Source organism: Acanthopagrus latus, chromosome 24, assembly GCF_904848185.1.
Source record: "Acanthopagrus latus isolate v.2019 chromosome 24, fAcaLat1.1, whole genome shotgun sequence".
Classification (NCBI taxonomy): Eukaryota; Metazoa; Chordata; class Actinopteri; order Spariformes; family Sparidae; genus Acanthopagrus; species Acanthopagrus latus.
Window position 1 is genome coordinate 11,512,495 of NC_051062.1, and position 20,273 is coordinate 11,532,767.

At 43.7% G+C, this 20,273-nt stretch overlaps 1 protein-coding gene across 1 annotated transcript; it reads right to left on the bottom strand.

The window, feature by feature from the left end:
• Positions 1-2,545: 2,545 nt before the first annotated feature.
• lancl1 (LanC antibiotic synthetase component C-like 1 (bacterial)) lies at positions 2,546-8,879 on the bottom strand. The gene is made up of 10 exons (XM_037090595.1): positions 8,754-8,879; positions 8,233-8,355; positions 7,989-8,106; positions 7,091-7,301; positions 6,842-6,989; positions 6,336-6,482; positions 5,649-5,831; positions 5,248-5,424; positions 4,194-4,266; positions 2,546-3,230 (listed from the first exon to the last, which is right to left on the bottom strand). Exons 2-10 carry the CDS (start codon positions 8,317-8,319, stop codon positions 3,154-3,156), a joined length of 1,221 nt encoding a protein of 406 aa, XP_036946490.1. The 5' UTR covers positions 8,320-8,355; positions 8,754-8,879; the 3' UTR covers positions 2,546-3,153.
• Between the last annotated feature and the right edge of the window lie 11,394 nt (positions 8,880-20,273).

A 20,273-nucleotide genomic window follows, 5' to 3' on the forward strand; every position in this document is an offset into this window, starting at 1 on the left:
ATGAAAATTCAGAAAAAAACTCGGCTACCTAGTGGCCCACTTCAGGAGGGCTGCGAGCCCAGAGATCACTTACAAGGTGGTATTTTTAAACATGAGCCTTCTCCTCCTCCTCTTATGGTGAAATAACAGCGGGGCGAAAAAAAAAAAAGTGTTTGAAAAGCTGATTCCATTCAGAAGTATCGCACAAGTCAGTCGCGGGATTTTGTGGTCGTTTTGCATCCGTACCGCGTCTTTTTTTTCAGACTCGTGGAAATGAAATGTGCAGAATGTAAACGTGTGTGTTTGTTTCTGTCCAGATCTTTGTTCTGGAGATTTGTGCAGATTAGAGAAGTATTTAATTTGACGGCTTCAATCGCATATTCAAGCATAACATTCAGAGATATCTAGTATAAACTGGACCCTGCACGTTTCTTTGTCTAACAAACTTATGCAATAACGTACGTGACCTGCTGATCTGTAATGCTGCTGATCAATGGGACAGAACTCTTGCTGGGCTGGTTCTGACCTCAGTGCTGCTGGGTTGCATGTTTGACCCAGCCTAGTGAGTGAAAATAACTCTGTTGCTACTGACTTTAAAGTGTTTCGTCTGCACTTCAGCTGCACCAACATCAGCATAACTTTTTAAAAATTTTGCTCCCATCTGTAGTTTGAAGACAAATGGTCCGAGGTCAATAGTTTTAAAATCGAACACTTAATATATATTGATTGATATTGAGTTTTTTCTGAACACTCAGTGCAGCTGAATGTTAACACAATCCCATCGGAGTGAAATTGAGGTTACAAAATGATCAGAAAAGGTTCAATCAGGCGGAAGTAAACTTAATTGCATCATCTTTGGAGGTTAAATGAGCGGAGCTGCTTCACCAGAGCTCTCCATGGTGCTGACGGCAACATCAAACTTCAAATCTATTATTAATGCAGCGGTGGCATAAAACACAACTGCAGGACTTTAAATCACACACACGTATCATATTAAATCAAGGACATTTGACTAGATTTATCTAAAGACTTTTCACAGTGCACTTCTTCATTTTCTGTCTTAAATGGGACAAAAAATTGGAGCTGCAATTAATAGTGGATTAATTAATTAAAACTAGTAATTGTTTCAAGCATTTTTTGGTTTCAGCTTCTTAAATGTGATGATGCGCTTCTTTTCTTTACAATTTCTGACGTTACACGAAGAGTCTTTGGGTTTTGGACTGGATGTTAGACAAGAGAAGCAATTTGAAGACTGTTTTTAGCTTTTTTTTTTGCCATTTTTAAAAACATTCAATCAATCAATTGTAAAAATAAGTCAGTTTAATCTAGAATGATAACTATCCTCAGGTGCAACCGTAATTCAACACATTTGGCAGCTTCAAAGTCTTCCATCATCACGTCAGAAATGCAAATACTCGTGTTCTTTTAGTCAATAATGTGTTTTGGAATAAATGTTTGTTTTCCCTTCAGAGTTTTGTTCAAAGGACCGACACAGATTAAAGATCACAGCTCAACTCTCTGTGACAAAAAGACATTTAAAGATGGAGAAACTAGACGTCACAAACTCAAATTCAACAACATTTAATGACCTTTTATTTGTCAAACTTAAGACATCTTAAGGACCTGCAGACGACTTGTAATTGCTGTTGTAAGCCCGCCGCCTGACTTTTAAGCTGTCATCGGCTCTGTAACACACAGCGGCGATGTCCCACAGCGTAAGGGAACGAAGGGAAAGAGCTGCTGGAGGACATTTGTGAGAACCACAGTCAAAGACGTGCCCGGCCGACCACACCCCTGCGCAGATGAGCTCTATTTTTACTCCCGTTCATGCCCGAGGTGTTCGGTTTCTCCTACGCTAGCTGGGCTGCCTCCGTGGAGAGAAAATGGACGCCCACTCCACGCTTCTCAAGACCCTCTGGTACGTGAAGCCTCCTCCCCAACTTTTCCCCACCTCCTCTGCCAACCTTGCTCTTTAGCCCCTCTGAGACCTCCAGCTGGCGCCAGGTCATAAAGAAGCATGAAGGGGGGCTTAAAAAAGAGCGGTGGCATTGTGTCGCCGCTTGGTTTTTCGGGAGGGGGGGTTACATGAGCCTTATTTGGAATAGAGAGCAGAGCGGCCCACGGAGGCCGGGACAGTACAGGGGGGTGGAGTTTGACACCTCAGTCGCCAGATATGTGCCTAAAAACCCTCCTTCTGACTACAGAACTGCTGGTGTTTATAACTTATTTCAAATGACACATTTCCATCCCATCCCCAACATAATCAGGTCACAATATTTACATTTTCAGAACCGGCTCTTGTGCCGTGTTCATGTCTCAAATCGATATGGAAAATTCACCCAGATTAGCATAAAATCTGACTGTAAAATAAGATATTCATGAGGCGACGACGCCTGAAGGTGAGCCTCTTTTCGGCGCCAAAGAACGTGCTCGATTTTGCCAAGTGGAGGTCGATCGCCTGATATTCATTTACGTGACTCTCTGCTCCCTCCTGGTGGCCGTTTTGCGCCGCTGCAGAATCACACCGAGACAAGAAGCGGGAGGTAAAATGCACAACAGAGCGGCGGCAGCTGTAAAAAGACACATGATTTATTGCTCAGACAGTGCAAAGGACAGGCAACAGTTTACACTCTGGGGTTAATCCCTTAACACATGACACAGCCTTTACTCTTTTATATTTAGTACATTGGAACGAGCTTTGCCGTTGACAAGAGCAAACTAAAGCATCCATGTCCTTTTTTTTTTTTTAAACAAACCTAAGTTTATAAAGTATATAGGTACTAAACCAAAAACACAATCTTAATTTCCCCACAATTAAAAAATTGAAAACTACTTTCCTCACAGTTTTGCCTCGACCCTTCAAACAACAAAATCTGAGCAGGAATTAATAAAGCAAAGAGTTACATTTATACACGAAACAAAACAAAAAAAAACAAAACAAGAAAACTAGAGAAGCTCTCCCTGTCGACGCATGTTCAAGATAATTATGCATTTGAGCTGCGAGTGTTGGAATTATCCCGTTAATAATACGTCCCAGGAGAGAAAGAGCAGGAACAACATGGCACGACATGAAGTGTTTTCATGCAGAGAGCAAGAAGTGTGCGTCTTCTTCCGGGTTGTGTTTCACCCCCCTGCGCAGTGTGGGTGGTGGAGGGGCTACCTGTGGCGAGACGTTTACACCTCGAAGCCCGGGAACCTCGCTCTCATCGGGTCAAGGAGGTCGGCCAAGAAGTAGATGGTGCCGGCCATGCCTGGAGACGGGAAGTGGAGAACGCAACAGAAACACAAGAACGCTTTCAATACGACATATTGGAAAGTTTTCAGTTCAGTTAATGGTATTCTTATTGGTTTACGTCTTTATTACTACTCATTTAACTTGCTGAAATTCGAATTGATCAAAACAGGAAGTGAGTGAGTGTGTCTTTCAAAATAAAGTGAGCCCTGGCGGTGTTTATTTTGTCTGTGAGATGTGTTGTTGATTTACTTGTCAAGTTAGTCAGTCAGGTCGAGGTGACTTTGTATTCTTAATGTTTGAACCAACTCACGTAGGCTCTGCTTTATAATGATTTGATGCAGCACAACAACAATTTATGGAGTAGTTGTCAACTGTTTTATAAATTTGCCATTTACCTTGACGATCAAATTATCGGTTTTAGTCATTTTTTAAGAAAGAAAAAAGTCAAAATTCTGATTCCAGCTTCTTAAAATGTAAATATTTTCTAGTTTCTGGACAGTGCGACTAAATGATAGAACAAGGAGCACCTAGTTGATTTATTAATATATCCTACTTCACTTTGTTTTTCCTTTAAAATAAATCAGAATATTGTTATTTCTTTAAATCATCTATTTATTACCAAATAAAAAGGTGCGCTTCTTTATTCTTATACAAGTGGTGCTCCTTGATTTTGTGCCAGTGATCCTAATATCCATTATGAAGACCAAAAGACTGCATTCTGCTTTTTTATAGCTTGTATATCTTTGTCGTTGTGATTTACATTCGGTGTTGCCTGGTGCATCAGAACATCAGTAGCTGAGAATCATGTCAACAGAGGACAACCTGTTCTTTCTGGTAAAACTACAAACATAACTGAGCTTAATAATCAAACTGGTGCTCTTGTTTCAATTACAGTGACTCAGCTCTCTTTGTTGAGAACATCTGGAACAAAACCAAGCATTTTAATAACAGGATCATTTGTTTTGTCGTCACTGATTACCTTCGAACAGGGAGAAGGGAGTGTCTGGCGTTCGGCATCCATGTCTGCCGTAGTTCATGCACCAGTCTGCAAACTGTGGGGACAGACAGACAGACAGACAGACCGAGTGTCATAACAGCACTGTGGACCGGAGCTGAGCCGTCCTGGGAGAACAGCGAGCAATGTCAACAACTAAAAATTGTGCTCCACTCAGTGAAATCCCAGCATCTGTCGAGGTATCAGATTATGACCACAATGTCACTCTGTTGCGGTGGGAGCATGTAGCAGAGCTCCGAAAAGACATCTGAAGGGCCTATTTCTGTCCGCTATGAATAGATTCATATTAATGACAGCACACGTGGGACGAGAGCCACCTGGACTGGATCCAGCAGAGAGCTCTGCTTTGACGGGGACTCGCACCGACAGCTCCCAACCTATTGTCAATAAACATAAAAGCCCCCCGACTCTCGCATGCCCCCAGTTCCTGGCATAATTTTCTATTTTAATGCAGGCGAGCAGCCAACTGTGCTAAGAACCAACTTTCATGCGACTTTCACGATCAAAGTCAAACATATAGCCTCGAACAACATCTGCTGAGCAGTTATACTTCTAGAAACAGTCGTGAAACATCCAGCAGGTCCATGAGAGATATTCTAATTTTGATTAAAGGGAAGGTTCGCTCTTTTCGATCTTAGCCTGTGGCTCTTTGCTGCAAGTCCTCCATGTCTAAACTCGCCCAGCTAAGGGTAAAAACCCCAAAATGATAATTAAATTAATGTTGTTTTTAAATTTGCTTTCTCTTGTCTGTTTGTTTCAGGAAACAAAATGAACCATCACGGGTAAATAAGGCGTTAAAAACTCTTCTTCTGCCCACCAACATGAAAAAAAAACCTAACAAACAGCCCATAATCATAATCCCTCGCTGTCAAACTGCTTAGGCAATAACAGCCGCTAATTAAGATGGATGCACCGCAGGAGTGCCACAATTAATATGTGCGCCTGTTTGATCACTCTGATGGGCTGCTGTGTGTTTCGCACTGATTTTCATTATGGAGTCTCTTTCATGTGCTCTCACCACGCAGGCTCTGTAAAGGTGCTTGGGGTCTCGAGTGTGCCGGTAGAGGGCCAGGAAGGTGTAGGCGTTCCCTGCCGCGCCGTGACACAGGCCGTAGCCCTTCTTCAGCAAGCCGTAGTGCCACACCACCTCTCCACACTGCAGCGCTGCGTCCAGGTAGTGAGGCACTCCGAAGGCCTGGGACAGACGACCAGGATTAGCACTGTTGTTGTGAATTTGTTGTCAGTAGAACTAAGTCATTTGAAACATTTTACTCAAGCTGAAGTGAAAAACAAAAAGTAGCTCAACTCCACCACAAGATGGCACTGTGACTGTGTAAATAAACAATTTTTTAAAAAATTCTCTAAAATCCTGGACTCCATGAATGACCTTCTGTGACAGATATAAGGCGAGGTGTTTACCCTGTATGCCTGCAGGAGCATGTAGACCACCCCAGGAGATCCGTGGCACCAGTGGACCAGCAGGTCCCGGTCATCCCCGATGCAGGGAGGGTAGTTTCCGGAGGGGAACCGGAGGCGGCAGACGTGGTCGACGCTGGGCTTCACCAGCCGGTGCACGTACTCCTCCGAGCTGACGAAGCCGGGCTGAGGACGGAGAAGTGACAGGTGGAAACTTCAGTCTTAAAACCACACTACACGATCCCACACAGGATGTTCAGGTCACAGTCACAGAGGAGGAAAGAAACAAGAAAATAAACACATTTAAGGGGCTCGCATCAGAGAATTTTGTCATATTCTGCCTTAAAAAGAACAACTCACACTGATTAACCATTTTTCAAGGTTGAAAATGTTTTTTGTTGCAGCCACACCTCTCTGTCACACAGGTTTCTGTGTACATGGATGTATTTTGAATTGATATTTAGCATAAAAGGCCATTTCCGTTATAACGTGTCACATATTGAGCCAAATAGAGCTCCTTACAGGATTCATCTGGTCATGCGGGAATAATAATAATGATAATAATAATAATAATAATAATAACAATAATAATAATGAAATAGGAACACCGTCCTATAAATTGGCCCCAAAAGTCTCCTATGTCCCATCTCTCAACTGAATAACACTGCTTGTAATCCAAGCATGTTTTACCTGCATGAGATAGTAGTAGATGCCGGCCAGGCCGTGGGCGGCGCCGACATACTGCTCCTGATACCACTCGTACATCAGGGGGCTCTGGTTCTGCACCCTGAACTTCCTGCTGAGGTGCTCGCCCGACACCAGCACGGACTCGCTGATCTAAGGAAGGAAACAACACATCCCGGCTCACAAACACACCTAATCTGTAAAAGTTAAAAGAAATCAATGGAGATGAATTAGAGCAATTCGGACATCGATACGTGCAAGAGTGTGCAAATTAGCAGCTGGCAGCAAATAAAGATCGTCAGCGGTAGTCACCTAGAGGTAAAGGGAGCATTCTCCCATATCTGTTTCCTCTCTTTAATGCAATTAGTCTCATCCCTCTTTGCCTACGGTTGCTGTAGTTGTATGCAACGTTCAGGAAGTAAGACAAAGATTATAATAAAAAAAGGAATCCATCGGTACACCCTCAGATCACAGGAAATTCTTTGTGAGACCATCCCGTGTGTTGTACTCACCTGCTGGATGTACTGCAGAGGGATGCGGTCCTGCCCGAGCTGCTGGTTGATGAAGACGAGGGAGTAGAGGTATCCCATCCTCCCGTAGAGCAGCTCGTCAGGCAGCCCGCCCGATCCTTTCACTACAGTCTGGTGAAACTGCAGCAGTCTGGAAGGAAAAACAAAGAGTCGCTTGTGAAATACCAAGCTAATGACACTTTCACCATCATAAACATCTTTTGAGTTTGTATCTGTGGAATCTAGACTGGCCTGTTGATGCACTCGTCGGTCTCTTGCACCCTCTGCAGGCGGTGGTAGACCACAGCAGCGACAGCCAGCGGTCCAGTATCCCCGCACAGGAAGGTGATGTCATGACGCCGGGTCAGGCACCTCAGACTGTGCTCGACGTATTCTAGAGCTTTATGGAGGCAGGAGGGGTTGTTGAAGACATTGTGGAGGTGCAGGTAGAGCAGAGCGATCCCTGTGGACGGACAACAGATGTTTTTTGTATGTGTTGGTGGACTGACTGGTGCTGTTGGACTGAATGATGACTCAATGTGGGTTCTATGACTGTCTGACAAACAAAACCAGATGTGTAAGTGACCAATTTTGGTTTGGGGAAACCATGAGGGCAGTTCTTTTTAATTACATCCTGACATTTTTAAGACCAAACGACTATTCTCGGGAGATTAATCAATGACACAACCTTACACACACATGAATTCATTCATGGATTTATCATCATTTTGACTGACATTATGCAATTCCAACACAATTCGCAACTATTACGGATGCTTGCATTTCACATCATGGCTTTAAATGTCATTGTAAAACTACTAAAATCGTGACAATGTGGCATTCCGCCTGCTCTCTGCCAAAAGAACACGTTATTAAATCTGGCAAAGAAGCTTTGTAGGCCACGCTACAAAAACGTCATTGCGACGCTGTTTTTTTGGACACATTTGACCTTCTGTGGGTCTCAGGATTTGGATATAGCACTGAGTCATGTTGCGATTTGGATTCTCCTGCACAGAAAACACCAGGGACATCTATATATAGGCCATAAAAAGGGACGTTGGTGGTGATTCATATGCACACATGTATAGGGCCTTTTCTGACCATACCACATCTCCTCTCTTAAAACCAGGTGGTGTAACAGTGTCATTACCTGCCCAGCCGGTGTAGCTAGTGCAGTCTTTCGGGTCTGCAGACTTCAGCCCGTTCTCCATGACAGCTAACAGCTCGTTGATCTTCCCACTGAGCCGCTGGGCGAACTCTGATGTGATCTGGAGACAAAACAGGAGAAAAAAAACGAGGATTCATTGAAATTCAATGGACGTGGACCACACACACACACACACACACACACACACACACGAATAACCCCAACCGCTTCACACACGGGCCCGTACCTTTCCATGATTGTCAAACAGAGCCTGCGTGCACTGAGGGCTCCCATCATAGTCGCCGTACGGATTCCTCAGAGCTCTGGTGTCCATTTTTCACAGCTTCACTGCAGCAGTGCGATTAAATATCTGCGTCACAGATGGAAAACATGAGACACGGGACAAAGACAGCGCGAGGATGCCAAACACGGAGAGCTATCGGTCATATATCGGAATATAAAGCGATGTGAAAAAACAAAACCAAAAACCATACACCTTTTCTGCGGGTCTACACGCCCCCTCACTCGGACTAATAGTGGTTTTAGCTTTAGCTCGCCCTCTCGCTAGCTTACCTGCGACGCTAAAGCTAACGGCTAACGCTTGTTTGCACAAGCTAGCGTCGCGAAAACGGAGGCATGTCGAAAAAATGTACAAATGAACACATGTTCATAATATAATATACATCTTCCGCTAAATGTCAAGAATTAGGGTATACATTTTAAAATTCAAACGCGGACCGATGGCTGTGATAACGTTAGTGACGTTACCTCAGAGGGATGCACTGGTGTCTCTTCTTCTTCGGGGGTGTATTTCTTGGTAGTGTAGCGTCACCTCGCGCGCTGCTGCCACCCTCCGTTAAACAGTGGTACTGCAGCCTGCAAACAAACTGGAGGAAGTGCTGTGGGAATGGTAGAAAATAGGGTTTAAATATAATTAAAAAGGGGCACAAAGGGAAACTAATAATGCAGAATATAACATACATAACCAGTCATCCCGAGGAGAGAAAAGGGGCATTTTATATACGCTTTAAAATGTGTCTTCTTGAGGAAATGCATGTGCTTATATGCATGAAAACTACATTTTCAGGGGCAAGGGTCTATTCTGATGGAATGTAACTAAATACATTTACATTTACTTTTTTAAACATCTCTGTATTAATTATTAACTTGAGTTACTAGTTACTTTACAGCTATTGGATAGTTTAAGACTTTTACTCAAGCAGTCTAGACTGTAGGTGTGACTTGAAGAATTTTAAGTAATTTTTAATTTTATGTTATGATTTTGGGTAATTTCCTAGCTGATGGAATTAGCTTCCCTACTTTTAACTGTATTAATTGGGTCGTAGGTCTGCTTCACTCACATATCTTGGAGCTAAACGCTGTTTGCAGTTATTAGACTGGTCGGGCAGGTCGGACAAAACATCACACTTGACTCTGTTTTTTTCTCTAATATGAATGTAAAACTATATTCTGACAAGTAGCCATCATGCCAACTCGTAGTATGTTTCTCTCAGAGGTCTGCTTACATTTTTATTTTCTATTTTCAAACTCTATCCTGGCTCAGTGAGACATAAAATCTCATAATAATATAATAATAATAATAAACAGAATAACATCAAATTATTTGGGTTTGGATGTGGGAAAGATTACATCGGCCCCCATTAACTGAGTCGCGGACAAAAGTACCAGCTGAAAAAGAACTCAGATCAATAGCAATAGATGCGTCTGTGTTTGTTAGTACAGACAGATTACACTTGCTCCCCATCGCTGCTGTGAACGCCTTTGTCACAGAGGCGTCTAATCTCACACATTAGCCCGTCAACATGGCTGCTCTCGACAACCTGCGACAGTGAACGCATCACAGTTAAACTTTCACCTTTTCCCAGCGACTCTTTGCTGATGACTCCATGCAGATGATGCTAATGACTTACAAAACACATCCGAGCAGCCTAAACTCATGACCGTGGGGGGGGTTGGCTGCCGTTTGCACACACATCGGTGCCATGGAAACGTCATGTGCCGCCAATCCCTGGCTCTTGACCTTCTGCCGACGACCAAACAGCGTGTCATTTCTGCGGATGATGATGGTAATTATCGTGGTCACAGAGAACACGGGAATGGTATTGATTGGCGCGCCGCTGAGTCTCACTGCAGGTGCTCTACATTCTCACTTATTGCAGGGATGGAAGCTGTAATCTCCCGTTTTTTGAACACATCACAGTATCAAGAGACAGAAAGAAACAAAAAGTGGCAACCTGGTGGGTGAAGAAAAGTCAGTGAGGTTAATCCTCTGTGTACCACGAACATCTGAACAACATTTTATGGAAATCCATCAAACACTTGTTGAGTTATGTCAGACTGAGCATACAACTAGCCAAATGTGTATCCATGCACAGCTTAAAATAGTCCCCAACAAAAGCATCATTTATTTCTGTGTGATTAACATTTGTGCAAAACTCAGAAGGTTTGCCACAGTCTGCGAGGTTTATCGTCTGTGTACCGTTAACATCTGTACAAACTTTCATGGAAATCCATCAAACAGCTGTTGAGGAATCTCATACTGCACTCATCCTCAGAACAATGTGCACAAATGTGTATCCATCCATGGTTCAAAATAGTCCCCAACTAAAGCATTGATCACTTCTGTTCGAGTAACGTATGTGAAAAAATACAGCGCCCAAGTGATGATTCGTCCGCTGCTGGTGCTCCTTCTTCTCACGTACGTCGGAGACAGAAGCTGTAATCTCTCTTCCCATTTTCAATGTTCGTCCCTGTGAACGGCACAATTTCAAAAGAAAGAGGACATCGTCGTGTTGTGCAGTGGGATACGTCCTCTGAAGGCCTTTGATTACTGTTCTCTCTTTGTTAATACGCCTCGATCGCTTCCCCTTTCCGCCCCTTTCCCCTCGTGTCTCATCCTAATTCTCTCTAGTTTCAGATGCTCAAGAAACGGAGTCCTAATTAAACTCTGCTACGGACCAAATATGCTAATCTGACTTTAATATGTTCCCACAAGAGTACGGGCATGTTTTTTATACCGACAATCCTTTGTGACTCGAGGGATATTAATCATTTAACACTCCACGTTTAAAGGCTATTTAGAAATTTACTTTTGACAATGGAGCTTTTGCTGACTAATACATAAAAACTAAGTTTTTTTTCAAGCTTTGAACTCTGAGTCATCTTTCCCTTACATAAAATATCCTGACTTCTATTTTCTGCTGTCCTTCTGGTGCAACCTTGTCATTGAGAAGTGCAAATGAAGCCGACAATTATATCGGCCGAAGCAACACTCATCACTGTCATTCGTCTGGGTTTTTTTTTGGTTTTTTGTTTACCTCCCTGCTTTTTTGTGTGTGCGTATGCTCCATTATTTCCCCATCAGTAAGATGAACTTGGCCGCCCGTCATTTCCATATCAATTGACCGTGCCGCAGGTGAAGGCCAGCCGTGCGGTACAAAGTATAGAACCTTTTGCTCATATACCTCGGGACTGTTTTACCTTGCCTTGAGGGACGGGGAATGGAAATGAGGGCCGCGGCGCAACAAGATTCAGAAGGAGACCTTCGGGCTTGATTAGAGCTCCTTGCTGAAAGACACATTATCGAGCAGAGTTTGCCTCCCACTGCACCGCTGGGAAAATGAGCTCCACGCAGAAAAAAATATATTAATTAGAGGTGATATTGATTATCATTTGTCCCAAGCACGGGGCAACATCCAAGCTCAGTCTGCATCTTGCATTTTTATTTGATCTTTTTCAGAACGCCTCCATTATTGTTACGTGTCAGTCTTCTGAAGGATGAGCTGCTGACGTACTGTTTATCAGGATAAAAAGAAAAGAAAAGCGTAAACGTATGCAAGTATTGTCAGAAGATTGAACCTAGAGTATCAGTAAAAGTACTCATTGTGCAAAAACATTATCACGCTTTCCATCATAGTTTAGCATGTTAGCATAGCATTAGCATTGGTTGCCATGGCATGTGAACGTTTGCTAATTAGCCCTGCAAACAAGGTACAGCTGAGGTTGATTACAGCTGTCAAAACATCCGCCAAGTAGTTGTTGAGTTATTTCAGATATTTTCATCCTCAGAATCATGCACCTAGTTGAATGTGTATCCCTCTGCAGCTTAAAATAGTCCCAAACAATCACACTGTTTTACTCCTGTTTGAGTGCCCTGGTGTTTTAAAAATTAACCTGCCATCTTTTAAAAAAAATTTAAACCATATTTCTGAGAAAAGATTTAAGTCTTTGGAAGCGGTGAGTGCCACACTGGCTTAAAAAAAACCCCCAATCACCTAGAACACAATCTGACGCAGGAAAAACAAACTTCACATCACTTCTGGCGTCTTTGCCCCGCAAGCCATCACCTCTCTCTTGCCTCTCCCACCCATCACCCCCGTTTAATACCCCCTCTCTCTCCATCCATCGGCATCCACCTCCTGCATTCCTCCTGGCCCTCCTTGGTATTCACGTGGACTGCCAGTTTGCTGCTGGAGTGTGTGAACGCTGCCAGAGGAAAGTCTCAGCGGACTCCAAACTGTGATGCACAAAGCCGACCACTTGACCCCCAGTCATAGCCGGCAGCATATTTTTCTACTCCCTCTGCATTAAAAAAAAAACACTCTTCAGAGTCAGAGGGGCCTGCTTGGTCTTTGCTGTCCAACACTGTGTTAGCAGCTTGTGAGGGAATCAAATTGTTACTCCCCAGCTGTGCACACTGATGGTTTCACCAGGGGGTGTTTATGCAGCAGGTCTGCTCGTGGCCATGGCTAAACCCTGGGTTGGACAGTCACTTACAGAATTTGCGAGGCAGCATAGGACAGAGACTGGAATTGGATTGGAATTAAAGGAACAGTTTACCTGAATTATCTTCTCAGTGATGTGACGATTGGAAAGGCAGGTGACGTTTCGATGTCCACAAAATGTTTCTGGAGCTTCACAGCAAAATGGTGTTGAAGAACAACAACTGAAGTAGATAAGGACGTTTATTTAAACATAATAAAACAACTAAAAGAAAATATAAAACGGCTCCATACAGCTCGTCCAGTGTGACCACAAGTCTCTGAATGTCCTGATATCCTAAATCATTTGAAAGACGATGTTTACACCCTTTTATAAGCCAAAATCTACATTTCAGCTGCTAAGCTAAAAGTGTGAAGATGGTGCACAAGGTCGACTGCACGAAACGGCTGTAAATATCATCTTTTTAAACCAATTTGGGATCTTGAGGCTTCTGGAAACTTGGATTATGTCGGAGAAACTGTATGGAACCATTTCATGTCCAGAGATCCCCGAAACTATTTCAAATGACGTTATTTACACTTTCTTTTTAGGACGAATCCTCACTTTAGCTGCTAAAAGTGCATAAGGAGCATAAACTGGTGGATCAGAGGTGTAAATAACATCTTTTCAAACCAGTTTGAGCATTGAGAAATGATCATTTTTTGGTGAACTGTTCCTTTAAGCAAAACATTTATTTTCGGGTTTTTTTTTCAGGCTTGCCTGGTAACACACTGATATCTGCTGTTCTTTCAGGGAGCTTCCCTTTGTGACAAACCTCTTTCTTCTTCCGCGGTACGGCCTGCAATTTCACCTCCGCTTGATCATAGGTTGGGATACAGCTCCTGCAGAGGAGCTGACACAGCAACTGCGAGCATTTCCTCCCGCTGCTACAGACCATTCATTTGCACCTTCAACAGTAGAAGTTATTTAGCCATGCCAAAAGACACAATTAAAAACCTCGATTGGAAGAGGGGAAGCTGCCCCCCCCCATAAAGTGGACGAGATCCATTTTGGTCCCGGGGAACGGCCTGACAGCTGAGATAAAGAACATTCTGGTCTCTGACATGCTGCCATGGCCCCATCTGTGGCAGCGCTAAAAATACATGCAGTCTGGTGTCGCCATACCAGTCAACTGTCTGCGAGGGAGAGGGAGGGAGGAAAGAACGAGAGGGTGACAGACACATAGACAGATACAACCTGAAGCATTTGAGACTGAAACATGGAAGGGATAGACAGAGAGGATGAGTGAAGGTAATAGAGACGATACAGATAAGGGAGCACGTAACGTAGAGGGGAGGGCGCTTCACTGCTCACTGTGATCACTGTTATGCTGGTGGTACCGAACCACCTGAGCTCATCCAGAACACGACAAGCAAAAAGTGTAGTGGTAGCAATGAGGACACATCGCTTTGGAGGCAGTGTGGACTGTAAATGCACACAAGAAGTAAATACGATTACGTTTTTAAATATCACGCACAGTGAGTCAGCTAATACGGCGATATGGTACATGAAGTGATTACTGTTCAAATAGTACTGTACTTCCAGCGTGGTTTATTATGACGGAAAAAGTCAGCACTTTCTGGCTGACTTTTGTACCACCGGCCTCTCGATTGGTGGAACCAATTTCCGCGTATCCTCAGGCAAGATACTGTCCCCCATGTTGTTCCCAGTTGCTCTTCCACTGACTCGTTATTGCTCCCGATGATGATTTTGCAAGCGATAACATAAACATTGAGTTCCACTGCAGCATCGCAATCTTCTTGTATTATTTCTCAATTCAGAACTATTTGGAAAATATGAGGTAAAAGAGGCAATAAACGGTGAAAAACGAGGTCCACTTGCAGGAAATCTTCCGTCAGCCTCGTCTCTTTCATCAGGAGAGGGAGTTTGCCCAGTTGTCATGGAGATGGTCCAGCTGTTATCATAAGACAAGTCCTGTGTGTGTCAAAAGTATTTAGATGTTTCCATCACCAAGGAAACTGATGATGAAGGCCCTGAGATGTGGTTGAAAGCTTCAGAGAATTTCTTTTTTCTTTTTGTTTACAAGTGAAGGCAGAGTTAGACCACTTGACAAAAGCGTCACCAACATCCCTGATGGAGGTCTAGGAAGTAGATAAGAAGATCCCCAGTGATGTTAGTTCTTGATGAGATCTGACTCGAGATGCTGAAAGCTCTTGACAACCTTTAGTGTTTTTCATTTGCACTTTTCACTGCACCTCATCGGACCACCTCGTACTGATTTGCTTTTTCATTACCAGTTAAAACGAACCAAATCGTGTCCAGTCCTGTGTTAGGTGGACCATCTCCAGAGTCAGGTCAAAGCCTGCATGACCATCTCTTAATAAGGCTGCGGTGACATAAGATGGGCTTCGTCATCATTCGAGGCTTAACAGGTGCTTCTTCTTCCTCTTCTAGATCCAGCTGCAAGTGTTAGGTGTATCTGAAAAAGTCCCAAATACAAGACCCAGAGGTTGGGTTGGAAAACAAAAAGAGAGCTAAAAAAAAACAAAAACAAACAATGCTGATGTCCTAAAATCCAAAATGCAGGCACCAACAAGGTAAAAAGGCAAATCCAAGAAAACTATAAACCAGGGAGCAGACTCAAGAGACACAGACGAACCAACAAAGACAGAGGAAAAACACAGGTATTAATACAAGAACTGATTCATTAACGCAACACAGGCGCACACAGAGAAGGGGCAGGAAAAAGACAAAGACAGGAAGTGGAAGGTAAAACATGACACACAAGGATTTAATCTACAAAATATAAAGATAAAGACGCACTCTGAAACGAGTAGCACTGTTGGAATGGAGATCCAAATGGATGGTGTCACGCCAAGCTAGCACATGCGTGTGGAATAAGGCTGGTTTTTCCCATTTTCCCCGGTTATCAGGATATCACTGCGTTTATTCTGTCAAACCCAAGATCCAGGACGAGCAACGCAAATTATTTCCTAGTTGTGAAACAGTTGGCGGGCATGTCGAGGGATCACAGGAGTTTGCTTATCCAGTCTACAAGTATTTTGTGGAGCTGTTGGAGTGTACTGCTTGTGTACGGGGCACTGGGGGCCATTGCTACAAACCATACGGACCTTATATAACCGGAGTCAGCGCTGTGTCTTGGCAGGAAGTCAGCGGGTGTTGGACTCTGCCAGGGCTGTCCCTTAATTGTCACTGATTCTGTTTGTGCTGTTCATGGATCTGAAGGCACAGCAGGGAGAAGAAGAGTGTCCAGAGTAGCTCCTCTGTTATTTTTTTATTTCTTTTGCAGATGCCGTGGTTCTGCTGGCTTCATCAGACCGTAACCTCCAGCAGGAGCTCCCCCAGGAGGAGGAGGGACGTCTGGACTGCCTTGCTAAGCCGGACACGCAGCATAAAAAGGATGGATAAGTTCACAGTCAATAATAAACAGCTGAAATGTAGTGACAGCTCTGGTTTAATCATCACACTGAATTGTGTCTGGTAAATATAGGCCTGTCTAATTCTCAAATACATGCAAAAAAAAAAAATCATGTTGAATAAAAGGCAGAAAGAAACTGGGTTGTTTTTTTTCTCCTTCTTCTTCAGAATTACGTCTGCCAGGAAAATTAATCTTTGTAAAGTTCGCTATCGAAAAGGCCACATTTGTAAATATTAAAAGCGATCAGTAAAGCAGCGGTTGGCTGCAACTTTAATACCAAAAACAAACATGATTATCTGCCTCGGCTTTATTAAGTTGGTTGACTATTTGAAAGCCGGAGCTTGTGCGAGCGCTCTCGTAAATGACATAGTTTTTCTCAAAGTGAAATGAATGCAGACAAAGAAAGCTGATTACGGGCAACACACACTTTCACACAAACGCCACCTCCCCTCGTTCCCTTGAAATTGAGTTATGAAAATTTGATCAGGGTCTTAATCTAAAAAGCGCCCGTCTCTTCTTGCACTTTAACAGCAATCTGCGTGACGGGGAACGGGGTAATCAGGGAGGCATTTATTGTGTGGATGGAAGGCGCGGTGGCAGAATGGTGTTGTTTTCCCTGTCAACATCCTCATCATGGCTCTCCCCGGGAAACACGCTCCTCACCCACACACACACTCGGGAAAGGTGGTCCGTCTGTGCTTTGACAGTTGCTGAAGGATGTGACCACACAGATGAGTAAATTAAACACGATAAAGATGATGAAATGGTCAGCGCTGTCGCAGTCTCAGCTGCCATTTAGGCAAAATAAAGCAGACAGATGAAGTGATATTTCACTGTAATTCTCTGAAAGACCACTAGGTGGACTCCTTGTAATAATGTGGCCATGCTCGATGAATTCTCCCTCACAAACTGTAGCACCTGCTGGCGCTGCGGATGTGATTAGTTTCTTCATCATTGCTATGTGGTAATCCATTCTTTTCTTCCCAAAAATCTGAGCCTATTGTTTGCACTGGCAGTAACTCTACATTTGATTGTTTCTTTCTTCCCACTCCTTCTCCCCCACCTCCGCCTTCTTCTAGTGTTCGGCCTGGCAATCTGCACCCCATGCACAGCCACGCTGAGTGGCTTCTCTCCCCCCTAATGGTTGATCCTCAGCAACAGGGACTGTTTAGCTTTCCTAATTAGAGAGCAAATGCTAAGCACTTGCACTGCCTCCCTGAGTGGACTTAATAAACAGGCTCCTCATTAAAACCAGGCACAATTCTGATTGTGCAGAGCCATGAGACCCCCCCATACCCAAACAAAAAAAAAAACAGCCATCCTTCCATCTCTACGCCACCCATCCTCCATCCTTTCCCTCGCTCACTCAGCACCACAGGAAGGTCTCCGACATGGATGGAGGCAGGAATAAGCTCTTATGAAAAAAAAAAAAAAAAAAAAGCTTTGGGAGGGGTTGAAATTAGGATTCTGTTCAGTCTGGACATTACTCCAACAACAAACCAAAACCACAAAAATACACACAAGGCTTGTTCATAATGGACAGCTGGGGGTGAAACGGAAAACGATGGAACTACAAAATCAAGCATGGATGTGGAGGGTGAAACAGCCAGGGGAGAAGTGAGGTATCTGAGGAGTAAAGGCTGCCGCTGAGGTGCCTCCACACCCCTCGTTTGAATCCTGAGAGATAAAAGGTGGTGCAATATCAAACAGCGGGATGACGCGTGAGCGGGCAGAGCCGACTGAGGCAGTGAAAGCAGCAGTAGATTACAACAGAAGCTGTGATTAGCCGGGTTATCTGGTGTTGAACATCATACTTAACGTTGCTCCAGGAACATCATTGCAACTGATCAAAAGTCCAGTGGGATGCATGCTGCTGAGGCTAAAAAGGCTGAGAAACAAGACCCTTAGCCAAGAGACTGAGGTTTGTGTCCTGGTTGCAGCATATCTTTAAACCGCTGTCTTGATATTTTTCTTTTATTTCAGTTTTCTGTCACAGTTTGGTTAGGATAAGGCAACAGAATACTTTGTTAGGTTTAAGGAACAAGAATACTTGCAAGTTCTTCAGGTACTTGCATTGATGGTCCTGGAGCAACATTAAATATGATCCAATAACAACCCTGACACGACAATCTCGGACTGTGCGTGATTAGCTGCAGATGTGTTAAGTGTGTACGCATTATAAAAGAGAAACTATATACTTGAAGTCACAGAAAATGTGGCTTAAAATCTATCTTCTGATATCTTTTTATAGAAAACTGAGCTTCTGAATTAGATGAGAGGATTGAATGACTATGAAGTGTCATCAGCCATATTCAAAGGCTGACTGGGAAAATATCTTAACCTGGATGTGTCTCAGTCATAGTCAAAGTCCATGTATTTCTATTTAAATCTTGTTATATCAGCTCCATCAATCAGCCTTCACAAGCACGTGTTTTCAATTCAGGCATGTACATTGATACTGTAGCGGGGTTTGACTTGTGCAGACTCACAAACTGACAAACTTCCCTCATCTCACAAGATTGATGACATGATCGGGAGGCGGCACACGCTTCCAATCGCCTCCACCTCCTTCCCTCTCGTCCCCCCGCGGAGCTGAAACTCTCGCCTCGCCGCAGGGCACCCCGCTCAGACACTTAGGCTAACTGTCGGTTAACAGGTAGAACCACCTGAAAGCCCTCTGTGAGTTCGAAGACATGCTGAGCGCGTCTCATCATTCAAAATCACATTAGTCCGCCGCGTCTGAAAACATCACAGTGCCGGAAGAAAAGGAAAATCAAAGGCTGTTTACTTGTTTTACCCCGTGTTGAATTAGAAACCCAACTTATGGCACACTCTGTTCACAAACAGACACACTGGAAAAAAGAATGTGGCTTTGATTTCTTTAAAAATTCATTATTGAGATTCACGATTCACATCTTTGGAGATGAGCAGTCGCTGTTGTTGTGGTTTTGGACTGCTTCTCCCAAAAGATTACCTGTCAGCAGACACTTGTCGACGGCGTGTTCACTTGTTAAAGTTAATTGTCTGTAATTTTCCGGAGATGTCACTTGTTTCTTTTTCTGTTCTGCCACTCTGACGGCAGCTTCTTCTTTTAGGAAAGGTACAGATGGGAGAGAGGGTTTAAGATACTTCTTCATGTGTTTCTATTTATTTTGTGTGTGATTATGTGCTCGTGCAATCAGCTCATCCATCCATTTATGAGTCTTTCTTTCTAGCAAGAAAGATAGATCCATTGATCCAACCTTGAATCTAAATACGCATCCATGACACCATTGATCCAATGCACCAACCATCCATTTCTCCATCTAATTCAACCATCTATCCATCCATCCATTTAGCCTCCGACCATCCACTAATCTACCCATCTGTCCATCCATCTACTGAATAACATCCAACAATCTATCGATGTAACATCCCTCCATCAATCAATCCAATCATCCAGTTATGAGTGATTATAGCCATCAAACCAATCAGCCATCCATGTATAAATCTAATATTCAATCAATATATCAATCAGCTAACCGTCCATCCGCTTACAAAGTTATACACCTGTGTAACTATTTGTTCATCCATCCTTCCATCTGTCCATTTCTGAATCTATTCATTCAGCCTGTTGCCTTTCCCGGCCTCCCACTATCCATCTATGTGTTCACACATCCTTCTTGGATTCGCTCGCCTCTCCATCCAACATCAATCCATCTATCGACCCGTCATCTCCCATTCTGTCTGTGTGATGAGAGATGAACACGGGAACGTTTCAGGTGAAAGATGTAGAAGGAAAGAAAAGACATGTGTCCAATGTTAAGAGCCAGAGAGGCCGGAGTTTTCCATGAGGTGGATATGCTGCACTGTCGCTCCGACCTTTATTGTGGTATTAGTCAGCAGGACAGCGACTAAGCCATAGTAACAGAAGTGTCTTGTTGCGGGGCACATGAATCATGCTGCGCTGCCATGCGGACTGCCCTTTGCCACCCCCTCTCCTCCGTGCCTCCCCTCCTCTCTGGTCCATCTCACCCTGCATCCCCTCTCCCCTCTCCCCCGTCTGTGCTTAAATCTTTTGAAGCGCAGATGCTGGCTGACAGCGGTTATTTCTCACCACGCCCGCG

Bases quoted from the DNA above. Each gene is read 5' to 3' on its own strand.
- lancl1 (XM_037090595.1), bottom strand. From the start codon at position 8,319: ATGGACACCAGAGCTCTGAGGAATCCGTACGGCGACTATGATGGGAGC. The intron at 5,832-6,335 runs GTAAAACATGCT...CTCCGTCCTCAG, and splicing joins TCTACTACTATCTCATGCAG to CCCGGCTTCGTCAGCTCGGA. The intron at 3,231-4,193 runs GTAATCAGTGAC...TCCCGTCTCCAG, and splicing joins TCCCTTCTCCCTGTTCGAAG to GCATGGCCGGCACCATCTAC.